The sequence below is a fragment of the Hyperolius riggenbachi genome, chromosome 6 (assembly GCF_040937935.1).
Source record: "Hyperolius riggenbachi isolate aHypRig1 chromosome 6, aHypRig1.pri, whole genome shotgun sequence".
Classification (NCBI taxonomy): Eukaryota; Metazoa; Chordata; class Amphibia; order Anura; family Hyperoliidae; genus Hyperolius; species Hyperolius riggenbachi.
This window is the reverse complement of record NC_090651.1, coordinates 99,673,923-99,686,681: the sequence shown is the minus strand read 5'-3', so window position 1 is coordinate 99,686,681 and position 12,759 is coordinate 99,673,923. Positions and strand designations below refer to the sequence as shown.

The following is a 12,759-nucleotide window of genomic DNA, read 5'->3' as shown; positions in this document are numbered from 1 at the left end:
CCAAAAAAACCCAAACTACACTTACCTGGGGCTTCTTCCAGCTCCTGGCAGTCGATCGGTGCCCTCGCCGCAGCTCTTCTCACTCCCGGTGTCCAGCGGTGAAGAAGCCGCCTCGCCAGGTCGGCTTCCGGGTTGGCTTCCTGTGTGCTGCACGGCGCGGGTCACGTGGGGTACGTGACGTCATCGGGTCTCTACTAGTTCTGCGCCTGCACAGTAGAGACCTGATGACGTCCCTAAACCACGTGACCCCCCGCCGTGGAGCGCTCAGAAGCCGACCTGGAAGCCGACATGGCGAGGTCGGCTTCTTCACCGCTGGACACCGGGAGTGAGAAGAGCTGCGGCGAGGGCACCGATCGACTGCCAGGAGCTGGAAGAAACCCCAGGTAAGTGCAGTTTGGTTTTTTTGGGCAGCGCGGATCTTCCCTTTAAATAGAAGATGAAAAATGATCTCCTAGGGGAAAACGTTAATTGCATATAAGCCCATGTGCACAGATCTTTTGTTCATAAGAGATAAGACCTTCTTCAGATGCAATATTTTGTGTAGTCAATAAGAGACAAGACTAAGAACATGAGACAGGACAGAGATGTAAGAAGCAGGGATACTTAGAACAACCAAAAGGCAATGCAACAGGAAAGAAGGCCAAAAAAATAAATATCAAATGCAAGAACAATGAGGAGACAGGATGAGACAGGAAATGCAAGGCTGGGACTAATCAAAGAACTCCAGGACACGATCGGAGTGGATGAACACTAAACAGCCAAACTCAAAGCAAGACTGGGGACAGGATTACAAACTGTGACAAATCACCAGAAATATACCAGATAGAGGTGTAGTAATGCTAGGATCTCGGCTGGGATGGAACTGAATGGCCTCCTTGCCTGAGTATAATCTAGCGTAGTACATGCCTTAAAGAGACTCTGTAACACATTTTTCAGCCTTAGTTCTTCTATCCTATAAGTTCCTATGCCTGTTCTAATGTGCTCTGGCTTACTGCAGCCTTTCCTAATTGCACTGTCTCTGTAATAAATCTTATCTCCTTTCCTCTGTCGTGTCTTCTTAAAACCCACCTCGGGTTCTCTTTAAGGTAATATACACATTTGTGCAGCTTGAAAATGTACTTGCCAATAGCAACAGCTGCAGTATTTGAGGAGTCCATTTTCAAGCTCCAAATATTGCCTAAAATTAACAGAAACTTTTAATCAACTAATAATTATTTGTATCATATTTACCATCCCAATTTTTAAGTACAGATGGGTCTTTATTTTGACATTGCAAATACGCTTTATGGTGCACTTAAAGCACAATCCACTCAAATTGTACTGGAAAGTGAAATTCTTCCAGCACACAGGTTTTTTTTTATTTATTTTATTTCAGTTAAATTCCACTTTAAACACTTGTTTAGTAGTTAACATATATTACCAGATTCTTAGGTAGTACATCCAGGCAGCCTGATTTATCCTAAAACAAAAGAAGAACATTTTTGAATTACTAGAACTCAATTTTCAAACACTTTTTTAGTTGCCTCATAAAAAATAAATTAATCCCGGCTAATGGAACCTCTATGTAATATGAATCCTCTTCCGGTGCATTTGATGAATCAAAGTCTAATATGCAGCCACACATCTTACTATTTCTATATTACTATCTTGTAATTCCTAATGACTTACCGTATTTTCTCGGACCATAAGACGCACTTTTTCTGCCCACAAAAGAGGGAGAAAATGTTGGTTTCCTCTTATGGTCCCAATGTGGCTTTTTTCCCTCCTGAATGTTTGTACCCGTCGGACCTGCTCTTATAGCAGCCCTTCTCCTTATGCACAGCATGCTTGCAGGGATGTTTGTCATGATCTGTGGCTTTGCTAGTACTGTGGGTGCTTTTCTCAATTGTATCACAGCGGGCGCTTTTCCTAAGCAGTAGCAAGGCCGCAGATCCTGACAAAACATCCCTGTAAGCATGTTGTGCAGAAGGAGAAAAGCCGATATGAGAGCAGGTCCGACGGGCGCAGACAACTGCAGCACAACTGACCCCCTTAAATACTCTTTCTTATAATTGGATTCACCTGTGTATGTAGGTCAGGGGTCACTGAGCTTACCAAGCCAATTTGAGTTCCAATAATTTGTTCTAAAGGTTTTAGAATCAATAAAATTGCCCAACTTTATGCACCTGCCTAATTTTAGTTAAACAAATATTGCGCACTTACTGTAAATCCAATAAACGTCATTTCACTTCTCAAATATCACTATATATATATATATATATATATATATATATATATATATATATATATATATATATATATATCCTATATGATATATTTAACTGACATTTTTTATCATAACAACCAACGATTTATACAGGAAAATCATGACAATTAACAAGGTTGCCCAAACTTTTGCATCCCACTATATATTGCCTGTGAGAACTGCTGTCCTGCCTCACAACAGTGACCATAATAACTTGGGGGGAAAGCTCCAAAAGACTGCCCTGCACCATGGACACACCAGGTTTAGTATACATTTTTCCCCTGGTTTTTGCCCTATAAATTTGGATGCGCCTTATGGTCTGGGGCGTCTTATGGTCTGAAAAATACAGAATATGAGATGTCTTAAGGGAGACCTGAAGAGAGAATGGTATGGAGGCTGCCATATTTATTTCCTTTACAACCATACACATTGCCTGGCTGTCCTGCTGATCCTCTGCCTCTAATGCATTTAGACATAGACCCTGAACAAGCAGATGTTTCTGACTAAACAGTCAGATGTTTCTGACTAAAGTATGACTGAAGTCTGGCTGAAATAGCTGCATGCTTGTTTCAGGTGTGTGATTTAGACACTACTGATGCATGAAAAATCAGCAGGACTACCAGGCAACTGGCATTGTTTTATAAGAAATAAATATGGCAGCCTCCATATCCTTCTCAAGTATCCTTTAATAGTGTGTCTGACCACTTGTATATTTGGTTAATTGTAAATAAATAAACATTGATTTTAAATGATAATTTTAACCCCTTTACCAAGTGAACTACTTCACCACTAAGGGGGTTTTCCCCTTATGGACCAGATAATTTTTTACCTTTCAGCACCGCTCCCTTTTATTTGCCAATAACTTTATCACTATTTATCACACTAAAATGATCTATACCTTATTTTGTTTGCCACCAATTAGGCATTCTTTAGGCAGTACATTTTGCTAAGAATCAGTTTTATTGTGTATACATTTTAAAGGGAATATTAGGAAAACAAAAAAAATCAGTATTTAAATATTCTATTTTTAAAATAATATGTTACTGTAATTAAAATCCACAAATTTTATTTACCCATTTTTCCTAGTTATTACAATATTTAAATGATGTCCCTTGTACAATGTATGACAACAGTATTTTATTTGGTTTTGGTTTTCTCATTGTACTCTACAGATAATTAAAAGCCCTGATTTATAAAAATAACAATAATATATCCGTATAGCATACATATATAAAAAGCTAAGTTCCTAACCTAACGTATAGTTGTTGTTTTTTTCCAGGTTTATTTTTTTTTCAGGGGGGGGGGGGGAGGAGGGGGGGCAACTATGAATAAGTTAATGCGCTAGGAGTATGATTTTTTTTAAATAAAAATACATATAATAAAAGTAATTTTTACCACTTGATGGTACCTTACTGCTTAGGAAGCTGAATCACAGCTTCCTAAGCTAAAATAAAACCAGAAGTTAGTGGGAATTTTTTAGACATTCATTGAATTAACATTGCATGCACACCACCCGTTTGCTGCAGAAGACGAGTATCTATGCCTCTGAGACAGGAGCAGTCTCTTCCCTCGGAGTGTAGATATACTAGGTATACTGGTTAAATTATTTTGTTAGCATTTAACCACTTGAAGACCACAGTCGTAAACCCCCCTAAAACTAGGCTATTTTTTCATAATATGCCACTGCAGCTTTAAGGCCAAGCTGCAGGGCCGCACAACACAGCACACTAGCGACCCCCCCCCTTTTCCCCCCACCAACAGAGCTCTCTGTTGGTGGGGTCTGATTGCCCCCCAAATGTGTGGGTTTTTTTTTATAAATATTTATTTGTTTGTTTTTTTAACATTGTTCAAAAAATTTTTTTATTTTTTTTCAAACCCCTCCCTCCCCCCAGCCGGCCAATCCTTGCGATCGGCTGTCATAAGCTTCTGCCTATGAGAGCCGTTCGCTCTCAAGTGCCCCAGGGGGACAGCCGTGTGACACAGATCGCAGCGCTGTACATGTAAATATACGGCGGTTACGCCGACTAACAGTCTCCCGAGCGGCTCGGAGACTGAAGGAGGGGTGGAGCTCCACCTCCAGAGCAGGAGATGCACACAATCTTCTGCAAACTGCAGCCCCAGGACTTGACGCCAAGTGGCGTTAGGCGGTCCTGGGGCTGCCTGGGGCTGCCACGCATGTTGGTAGTTAAGGCATTAGGGGTTTATAGCCAAAGGACTTAGCTTTTCCTCTCTCTTCACAGTCCAAGAGCAAATGTGGGTAGGGTGGATGTAGGCAACGAGGAATGAGCCAACATTTTATGCTGCATCTGCAACACTTTGTATAAAAGTACTGTTAAGGTCTACTGACATTTTGGGTTTTGGTGCATGGTAAGAAAAGTAAGAAAGTTATAGAATATACTGTGGAACCTTGATTTGTGAGCATAATTTGTTCTGGAGCTTGTAATCCAAAGCACTCTTATTTAAAAACAAATTTCCCCATAAGAATTTAGGGAAACCCAATGGTTAGTTCCACAACCCAAAAACAGTTATAGTAAAACAGTATAAAATAAAAATATAAACAAGACTTTCACTATAACTAACATAATCATTGCTATCTGTTGGCTTCTCCAAACTTTTTTTTGTGTAGCTTTAATAAGGGACTTACCCAATGACAGTTACTATTGAGGATTTTGTAGAAATGTGACTTTGCACAGTCTCTACACTCTACACAATTAAGTACAATCCTGCAGCCCCAAAGGGAAAAGAACTATTGGCTCAGATGTGATGACGTGACGCGTGTACACTTTTTTGCTTGTATATCAAGTCAAAATTTCACAAAAATGTTAGCAAAGCGTTCTTAAACCAAGTTACTCTCAATCCAAGATTTTACTGTATTTAATTTGTTTTCCAGAATTTTAACGGATTAACTAATATTTCAGAATGATTAAATACCGGACTTTTAAAATAGTTTATTATTATTATTATTTAGTATTTATATAGCGCCGACATCTTTCGCAGCTCTGTACAGAGTATATAGTCTGGTCACTAACTGTCCCTCAAAGGAGCTCACAATCTAATCCCTACTATAGTCATATGTGTATGTATGCATCATGTCGTGTATGTATTGTAGTCTAAGGCTAATTTAGGGGGAAGCCAATTAACTTATCTGTATGTTTTTGGTATGTGGGAGGAAACCGGAGTGGCTGGAGAAAACCCACGCAGACACGGGGAGAACATACAAACTCTTTGCAGATAGTACCCTGGCTGGGATTCAAACCTGGGACCCAGCGCTGCAAGGCAAGAGCGCTAACCACTACGCCACCGTGCTGCCCCTTTGAGTGCTTTTTAGTCTTTGGATAGTAATGCAGAACTGAAGTAAAACGTGTCGTAAACTACGTTATGATGTCACGCTTACCAAAACACTGGTTAATGCGTTTAAGTCCAAGTTGTCCTTTTTAAGCTGTGAAAGAAGCAAAAACATTGCAATAAGGATCACAGTGTTCACGGATAATAACAATTCACTGCCCTTTCATTTAACATATATCCTTCTCGCTGCTGCTGCTGCCACTTACCGGCACCCTCGGAAAGATGCAGAAAAGGAGGACAGAAGGGCTGGCAGTGGCACTCAATGTGGCAAAGTACAGTAGAATAACGTAGCCTCCACGTGCTCACAACAAGTAACAAGTTGTATAATTGTAAGTAGAGAAATCACGCTGAGCACTTGGGAGTTGACCTCACCCCTCACACACTTTGTTTTTGATGTACCAACTGAAATAAAATATGCAAGCAGCAACTCCTCGGAGCCCAGCGTAATATCTCTACTTACAATTACTGTCTGAAATATCCAGGCCGCTCTACTCTTCATGCATGCACTAAGCCGTGCGGCCAATAAGCAATCATAGCCACACCTACATAGTAGCACAGAGCCACTTGTGCATGAGCAGATCTGGCTTACTACACAGGCGCGGCAGTACTCACATAAGCCCAGTACAGCTGCGCTCGTGCACGAAGAGGACCGTGGCCCAGATCTTCAATCCAACAAGTTCTAGTCAGATTTCTCTTTGGGGTCTGTAAGCAGCAATGGAGGTCCAGAGAATGACATGGGAAGCCTCTATGGGATCCAGAGGCCTTCCTATTCTTAGGTAAGTATGTGTTTTTTGAACCAAGGATAGCCTTGGGTATAGTTTAAGGGCATATTACTAAGGACATAAACATCTTTTTTATGTTACCTTGCCTCATTATTTGGCACAGAGGTACTAATTATTTATCACATTGTGAAATTCTTCTTGAATCTTACAGCAACCCGCTAACATCTCCCCAGCATACTGCTATCCAGAGTGTTGTTGGAAGATCATTTCAGGTGACAAATATCTGAGGTCTGGACAATGCTAAACCCCTCCTTGTAAAGATATCCCAAGATATCCAGGGGCTTCCCAGCTGCACAGGAATGTATTAGGGATACCTGCAGCTACTCACCTGCTGGCTGAAGTATTATTATAGTCTCATTTGTGATGTGAAAGGTTTAAAAAGAATTTTGGGAGTAATGTCACAGCACATAATTCATACCTGACATAAGTCAAGTTTCAGGGCCGTTTGTACTGCCTTATCAGATACTGTCTGTAAGATAAAACAAAGATTAAATTCAGAAAAATTCATAGGAAATACATATTTAATCATCAATGGTGGCATCTGCTGTAAAAATGACTCCGGGTTGTATAATGTCACAATTATTCTGATTTTGCTAAATGGTTAAACCCAACTCCACAGTTTCAGGCAATAATATTTAAGTTTTGGATAGTGTGGGAAATCTGTTTTAGAACTTTACTACTGTCTTCTAAGCCCCATGGGCTACTACAGTGGTGGTAACTGCATATCCAAAACTAAAAATACTGATCATGTTACCTACTAATACTGATCTACTGTATGTATAATACATCATGCTGAGACCAACAAAAATTGCTCCTCCCCATGTGTTGCCACTGAGAGTCATGCCTACTGATTACACATGTTACACTCAACTGCATCTAAATAAACAAACACAGTTCAGTGCAGCTGATTTCTGCAGTATTTCTTTGTGGAATGAACAGTTTTCAGTTTGTTCTTTGCAAGAGCTCGGGTCCACTTTAAAGTGAACCCGAACAGAAAACAAACTATTGAGATAAACAACTAGGTCTGTCCTCCTAAAATGACTTTTTTTTAGATAGCTCAAGGGTTTATTTTATGTAAAAACATTTACAAAGCAGATTTAATGTTTTACCATTTCTGCTCAATTACAGTGTCTCAAGAGTCCCAGAGCAAAAATACATGAACTATTGACCTTTTTATCTTGCATCCTGTAATCAGAAGCTTAGTTATCTGCGTAGGAAAGTGTTTTATAGCTGTGATTTGTTATCAGTGAGCCGATTGAGTCCCAACGGGAGAAAAACTATCAGTTCCATAGCTGAATATTAAATCTTTACGCAGGGAAAAAAGGAAAGGAGCACAGCAGAAGTGTCTGTATGCTTGCCACTGTACATACACATGCAGACAGAGGCGCTGTACTTGGCTACACTACTGCTGGGTTACTCCTATCTGTATTATTTGCAGGCTAGAGACCTGCAAAATGTGTTGCATTTGTTCTGTAGTACGAATTAAATCTTGTTTAAACCATACATAGTGGTTGTGTTTGGTTTTGGGGAGGTAAGACCCCCAACTTTTATCTGTTTTTACTTATGTTCAGTTTTTACTCTGCTGGCGCCTCTGCTTCCATTGCAATTATTGTTATCCACCTGGTGGATAAGTTGCCTTCCGCTGCCTGCACATGGCAAGTTTATCATTGTTACAGAAAGCATCCAAAGACATACAACAAAAGTTGTTCAGGTGATACATAATGACTAACTGTACAAGATTTTTCTGCAAGCTTTCTAGACTTTAAAGTTTATTTTTCAGGCATGTTTCAGCCTGAAGAAGAAACTTAAAGAGAACCCGAGGTGGCATTGCATTACGTTAGTGGGGCATAGAGGCTGGTTGTGCACACTAACACCAGCCTCTGTTGCCCCATCGTGTGCCTCAAAGAACCCCCTGCTCGCTGCTATACTCCCCGCAGTGCTGGCGACACTCAGCGCATCGCCAGCACAATGTTTACCCTAGCGCTGTCTGTCAGCGCTGCTCCCCCGCCTCCTCCGCATCGCCGCTACCCGCCCTCGTCCCTTCCCTCCAATCAGCGGGAGGGAAGGGACACGGGCGGGTAGCGGCGATGCGGAGGAGGCGGGGGAGCGGCGCTGACAGACAGCGCTTAGGTAAACATTGTGCTGGCGACACGCTGCGTGTCGCCAGCACTGCGGGGGTATAGCGGCGAGCAGGGGGGTCTTTGAGGCACACGATGGGGCAACAGAGGCTGGTGTTAGTGTGCCCAACCAGCCTCTGTGCCCCACTAACGTAATGCAATGCCACCTCGGGTTCTCTTTAAGGTTCTGAAAGCATGCAGAGAAAATCTTGTAATTGAAAGGTAAAATAATGTGCTTGGAGGTTTACTTGAAACAGTTCTCTATTTATGCTTTTAACAAACAGAATTGAATTAATGTAAATTATCAGTTTAACTTTTTATATCATATTTTCGTTTTGATAGTTTGCAAAATATTGTTTTAACTTTTTATACGTTTTTTCTTTTCCATTTTAATAACTTGTAAATTATCATTTTAATTTCTTATAGCATTTTTACATTTGTTTTGAGAGTTATAATTTTGTTAATTATCGTTTTTTTTGTATTAACCTTATTTTAAGCTGAGAAAGGGGGTTTTTAGGTTTAGGCATCAGGAAGAGGATTTTAGGGTTAGGCACCAGCTAGGGGGGAGGGGGAGTCTTAAGGTTAGGCACCACCAGGGGAGTCTTAGGGTTAGGCACCACCAGGGGAGTCTTAGGGTTAGGCACCAGCTAGGGGAGTCTTAGGGTTAGGCACCACCAGGGGAGTCTTAGGGTTAGGCACCAGCTAGGGGAGTCTTAGGATTAGGCACCACCAGGGGGTTCTAAGGGTTAGGGATAGGTAGAGGGAGGGTTCTGTGTGAGAGTAGGGTGAGGTGGTTTAGTTGTAGTCAAATATTGGTAATATTTACCAATGTTTTACTATAGTTATTACAACTGTACATATATTTTTAGTTTTCATTGTTATAGATGATATTTTCAGATTTTATTACATGAACAAAAGATACAAATATTGTAATATACAATATTATAACATTTTGGCTATAACACACGCCCTTTTTCAAGGAGCCCTATTTGATGTACGCTTAATTATCAGTTTACCACAGAAAAGAAGAAGAACACAGTAATTTTGTCTACATAGGGCAGTATTAGGAACAGTGTTATATTAAAATCTAGTACATACGTTTGTTATTTTGCTCAAGCATGCTGGATTCAGCAGGGAATTGATCTGTAAGATATTGTGAAGTTACTAAGTAGTATTGTAATGTGTACAGTTCAGGATACATAAAATATTACTGCAATGCAAGTATGATTCTGCACAACATTGCCTGAAAACAATCAAGGAAATTAAAGTACATTGTACTAAAAATAAAAGTCTATAAAGTAAAATGAGAAAGATTTTAATTGAATTTCAAAATGAATTATTGTGATAACAATAGCTCACTGTTACCATCTAGTTCCTCCACCAAATCATATGTCTCCATTTAAACCATACCTGTTACAAATCTGAGAAGAAAAGTGATGAAAACGTAACCCACGTGTCACTTTTAGTGAGATCTGTGTGTCAACTATAAACAGCAACTTCAGGGATCTATGCGCTGAAATGTTGACTTTTCATGGATAAGGAGCTTGGTTCCACCTTTCCTATATCTCAGGCTTCCTTACTGCTCTTTTATATTTTTATATTATTTTTAAATAGTGTAAAAAGCGGTTAGAAACTTATGGGGATTTTCGCTGCTTTTTCTTTCGCCACTGGAGAATCTCCTTTCACTTCCTGTCTTTGGGACCACTATGGGAATTTGTGACATTAGAATGAAAACTGGTATTCCTGGGAACAGGAAATGGGAGTACACTACAATAACTAGATGGTGGATTTTAACTCTTCTCCTCTTTACAGATTTGTATTTATGTATTTATTTATGTATTGCTTTCTCTGGGTACAGGAGGTATTAGCAAAAACTAGCTCTTCACTGCCTTCACTCTCTGTTTTATGAAAGTTATTTCCGTGAGTGTGAGACAGACAATATTTTATATTTAAAATCACAGAACATTTTTTTTCAATATGTGAGGCCTTGTTTATACTACAAGAGATTTTCTAAGCCCTTTGTGATTTTAAAAGCTGTGTTCACACTGGAGTGATGTGATTTTGTAAAAATCCCCCATAGCATTGCATTACCAAGAGTTTTTCAAAATCACTAGCGCTTAAACAGCTCTTGTAGTGTGAACAAGTCCTAAGAGTCAAAGTCAGTCATTTATGTAAGAAGAAAGCGTGATTTATTCAGAGAAGTATTTTCTTACCAAATTACATGCATCGGTCACTATATTATCTGCAATCCCAAGTTGCTTCTAGAATATAAGAAAAATTTGTTATGTTTCTTAATTTTTTTTTTTCTTATAACAGACTTTTTGAGTACTGTCAATCCCTATTAGCCTGACACAAACACACATGGGAGGTCTGTGCTAAACAGCTCTACTGGCAAATCAGGCAATGTTATGTTTTTATTTTGGACAGAGCAAAGGATATTTTAAACTTTTCAATGGTTCTTATTACAATTTCATAGCTACAGAAATATATATATAAAAAAAGTATATTTGCATTATTAAAAGCTATGAAGTACAGTGGAAGTGAGGGTATATGGAGGCTGCCATATTGATTTCCTTTTAAGCATTACCAGTTGCCTAGCTATCTTGCTGATCCTCTGACTCTAAAATAGTTTTCTATATATCATGAACAAGCATGCAGCAGATCAGGTGTTTCTGACATTATTGTCAGAGCTGACAAGATTAGCTGCATGCTTGTTTCTGGTGTGATTCAGACACTACTGCAGCCAAATAGATCAGCAGGGCTGCCAGGCAACTGGTATTGTTTAAAGGAAATAACTATGGCAGTCTCCATATACTTCTCGTTTCAGGTTGCTTTTTAAGCCTAATCTTTTACTCTATGTTAGCTCTCTTCTATTTGACACTCTGGGCCATATCCTATTAAAGGTGATAAGTAGCTTGGAGATGCGAGCTAATTATCACCTTGCCATCACGTGAGGATTACTGGCTAATCCTATTGTCGCTTTCCTTAGTGCGATGGCTGATTACTAGAGAGCATTACTCAGCAAAAGCCTGAGCAACGCTCCCTTTTCCTAGACGAAGGGGAGTGAAGTTTTATGTTGTGGCGCTGTCCTTCAGCACCACGGCCTCGCTCCCCAGAGATGTGCGCAAACCCTCCGAACATCCGCCACCATCTTCCACCACTGCATCTGGGGTCTCCATTAATAAGGAGACCCCCAGAGCATTCAGTTGGGCTGCCGCATATTGGCGAAGCCCCCCACAGCTGCGTCGTCACCCATTACCACTTTACCTACCACCACTAAACACCCTCTGCCTCTCGCTGCAAGTCCCGATGCTGTAATTACAGTCTATCTGTAATAGTCTTTCATGAAAATCCATTTAATTGCCACAGTTTAGATTAACTTCCAAGAAACTTTACACATGCCATGCCTGGATGATTTTCCCCACTAGCTCCTAACAGGTACCCAAGAGGTTAAACACACACGGCCTAAGGTACTCAGGGGATGCCTGTTTTGTTCCGTTGTCACTCTGCTGCTGTGCTGCTGCCTAAGGGGTTTAAAAGCTTGTCCCGCCAGTGAAGGCTGCGGGTCCTATCAGATTTGATCAGTCAGACTTGCAGGAGAATGGGCTGATTCTATTAGCTCCCTGCGTCTGTCAATCACAGCTGCACCTGCTTCTGCTAGTGAGTCACGCTCCCACAGTCTACTCTCCACATTCTTTTCACCACTTCAAAGCAGCTGGTATTGCTTTGTGGCTTTATCGCTCCTTGGGCTTGATTCACTAAACCGTGGTAACTCATATCACGGCCGTTTTAGCGTGCATTTGTACGTTTGCGCGCGATCGCGAATTATTGCGCGCAATCGCAAATGTTCACGCACAATCATGCATTTTCGCTTGAAAATGTTCACGTTTTCGTGCGAAAATTCTCAATTGAACGCGATAATTCACAATTGCGCGCAAATGCGTGTGAAAACGGCCATGATATGAGTTATAACAGTTTAGTAAATCAAGCCCCTTGTCTGCTTTATGAACTGACATTTACTAACATGTGTTGAGGTAATTACCGCACAAGTTGGTGATTTACCTCACTGCTCGGTAATTTTAGCTTTTCCTGCGGTAACAGGCTTTATGAATTGACATTTCCCTAACTGCTTGGTAAAGTCATCTGATTTCTGTATTGCCAAATGCGGTAATGCTTTATGAATTGACCCCATAATCGGCAGTGTGAGATGCAGAAGCTTCCTGTGTGGGTGTGCTGACCACCCTCTACCAGCTTAGCATAAAGCACATAT

The 12,759-nt window shown here is 40.5% G+C and overlaps 1 protein-coding gene across 1 annotated transcript in view; it reads right to left on the bottom strand.

Annotated features, from left to right (window-relative positions):
- Positions 1 to 12,759, bottom strand: part of LOC137522501 (uncharacterized) — a 64,448-nt gene that overhangs the window by 23,466 nt on the left and 28,223 nt on the right. The window contains exons 7-11 of the mRNA XM_068242573.1: positions 10,703 to 10,750; positions 9,588 to 9,632; positions 6,791 to 6,841; positions 5,640 to 5,684; positions 1,421 to 1,459 (exon numbers count right to left, since the gene is read on the bottom strand). Coding sequence (XP_068098674.1) covers positions 1,421 to 1,459; positions 5,640 to 5,684; positions 6,791 to 6,841; positions 9,588 to 9,632; positions 10,703 to 10,750 — 228 coding nt within the window. The remainder of the gene's footprint in view (positions 1 to 1,420; positions 1,460 to 5,639; positions 5,685 to 6,790; positions 6,842 to 9,587; positions 9,633 to 10,702; positions 10,751 to 12,759) is intronic.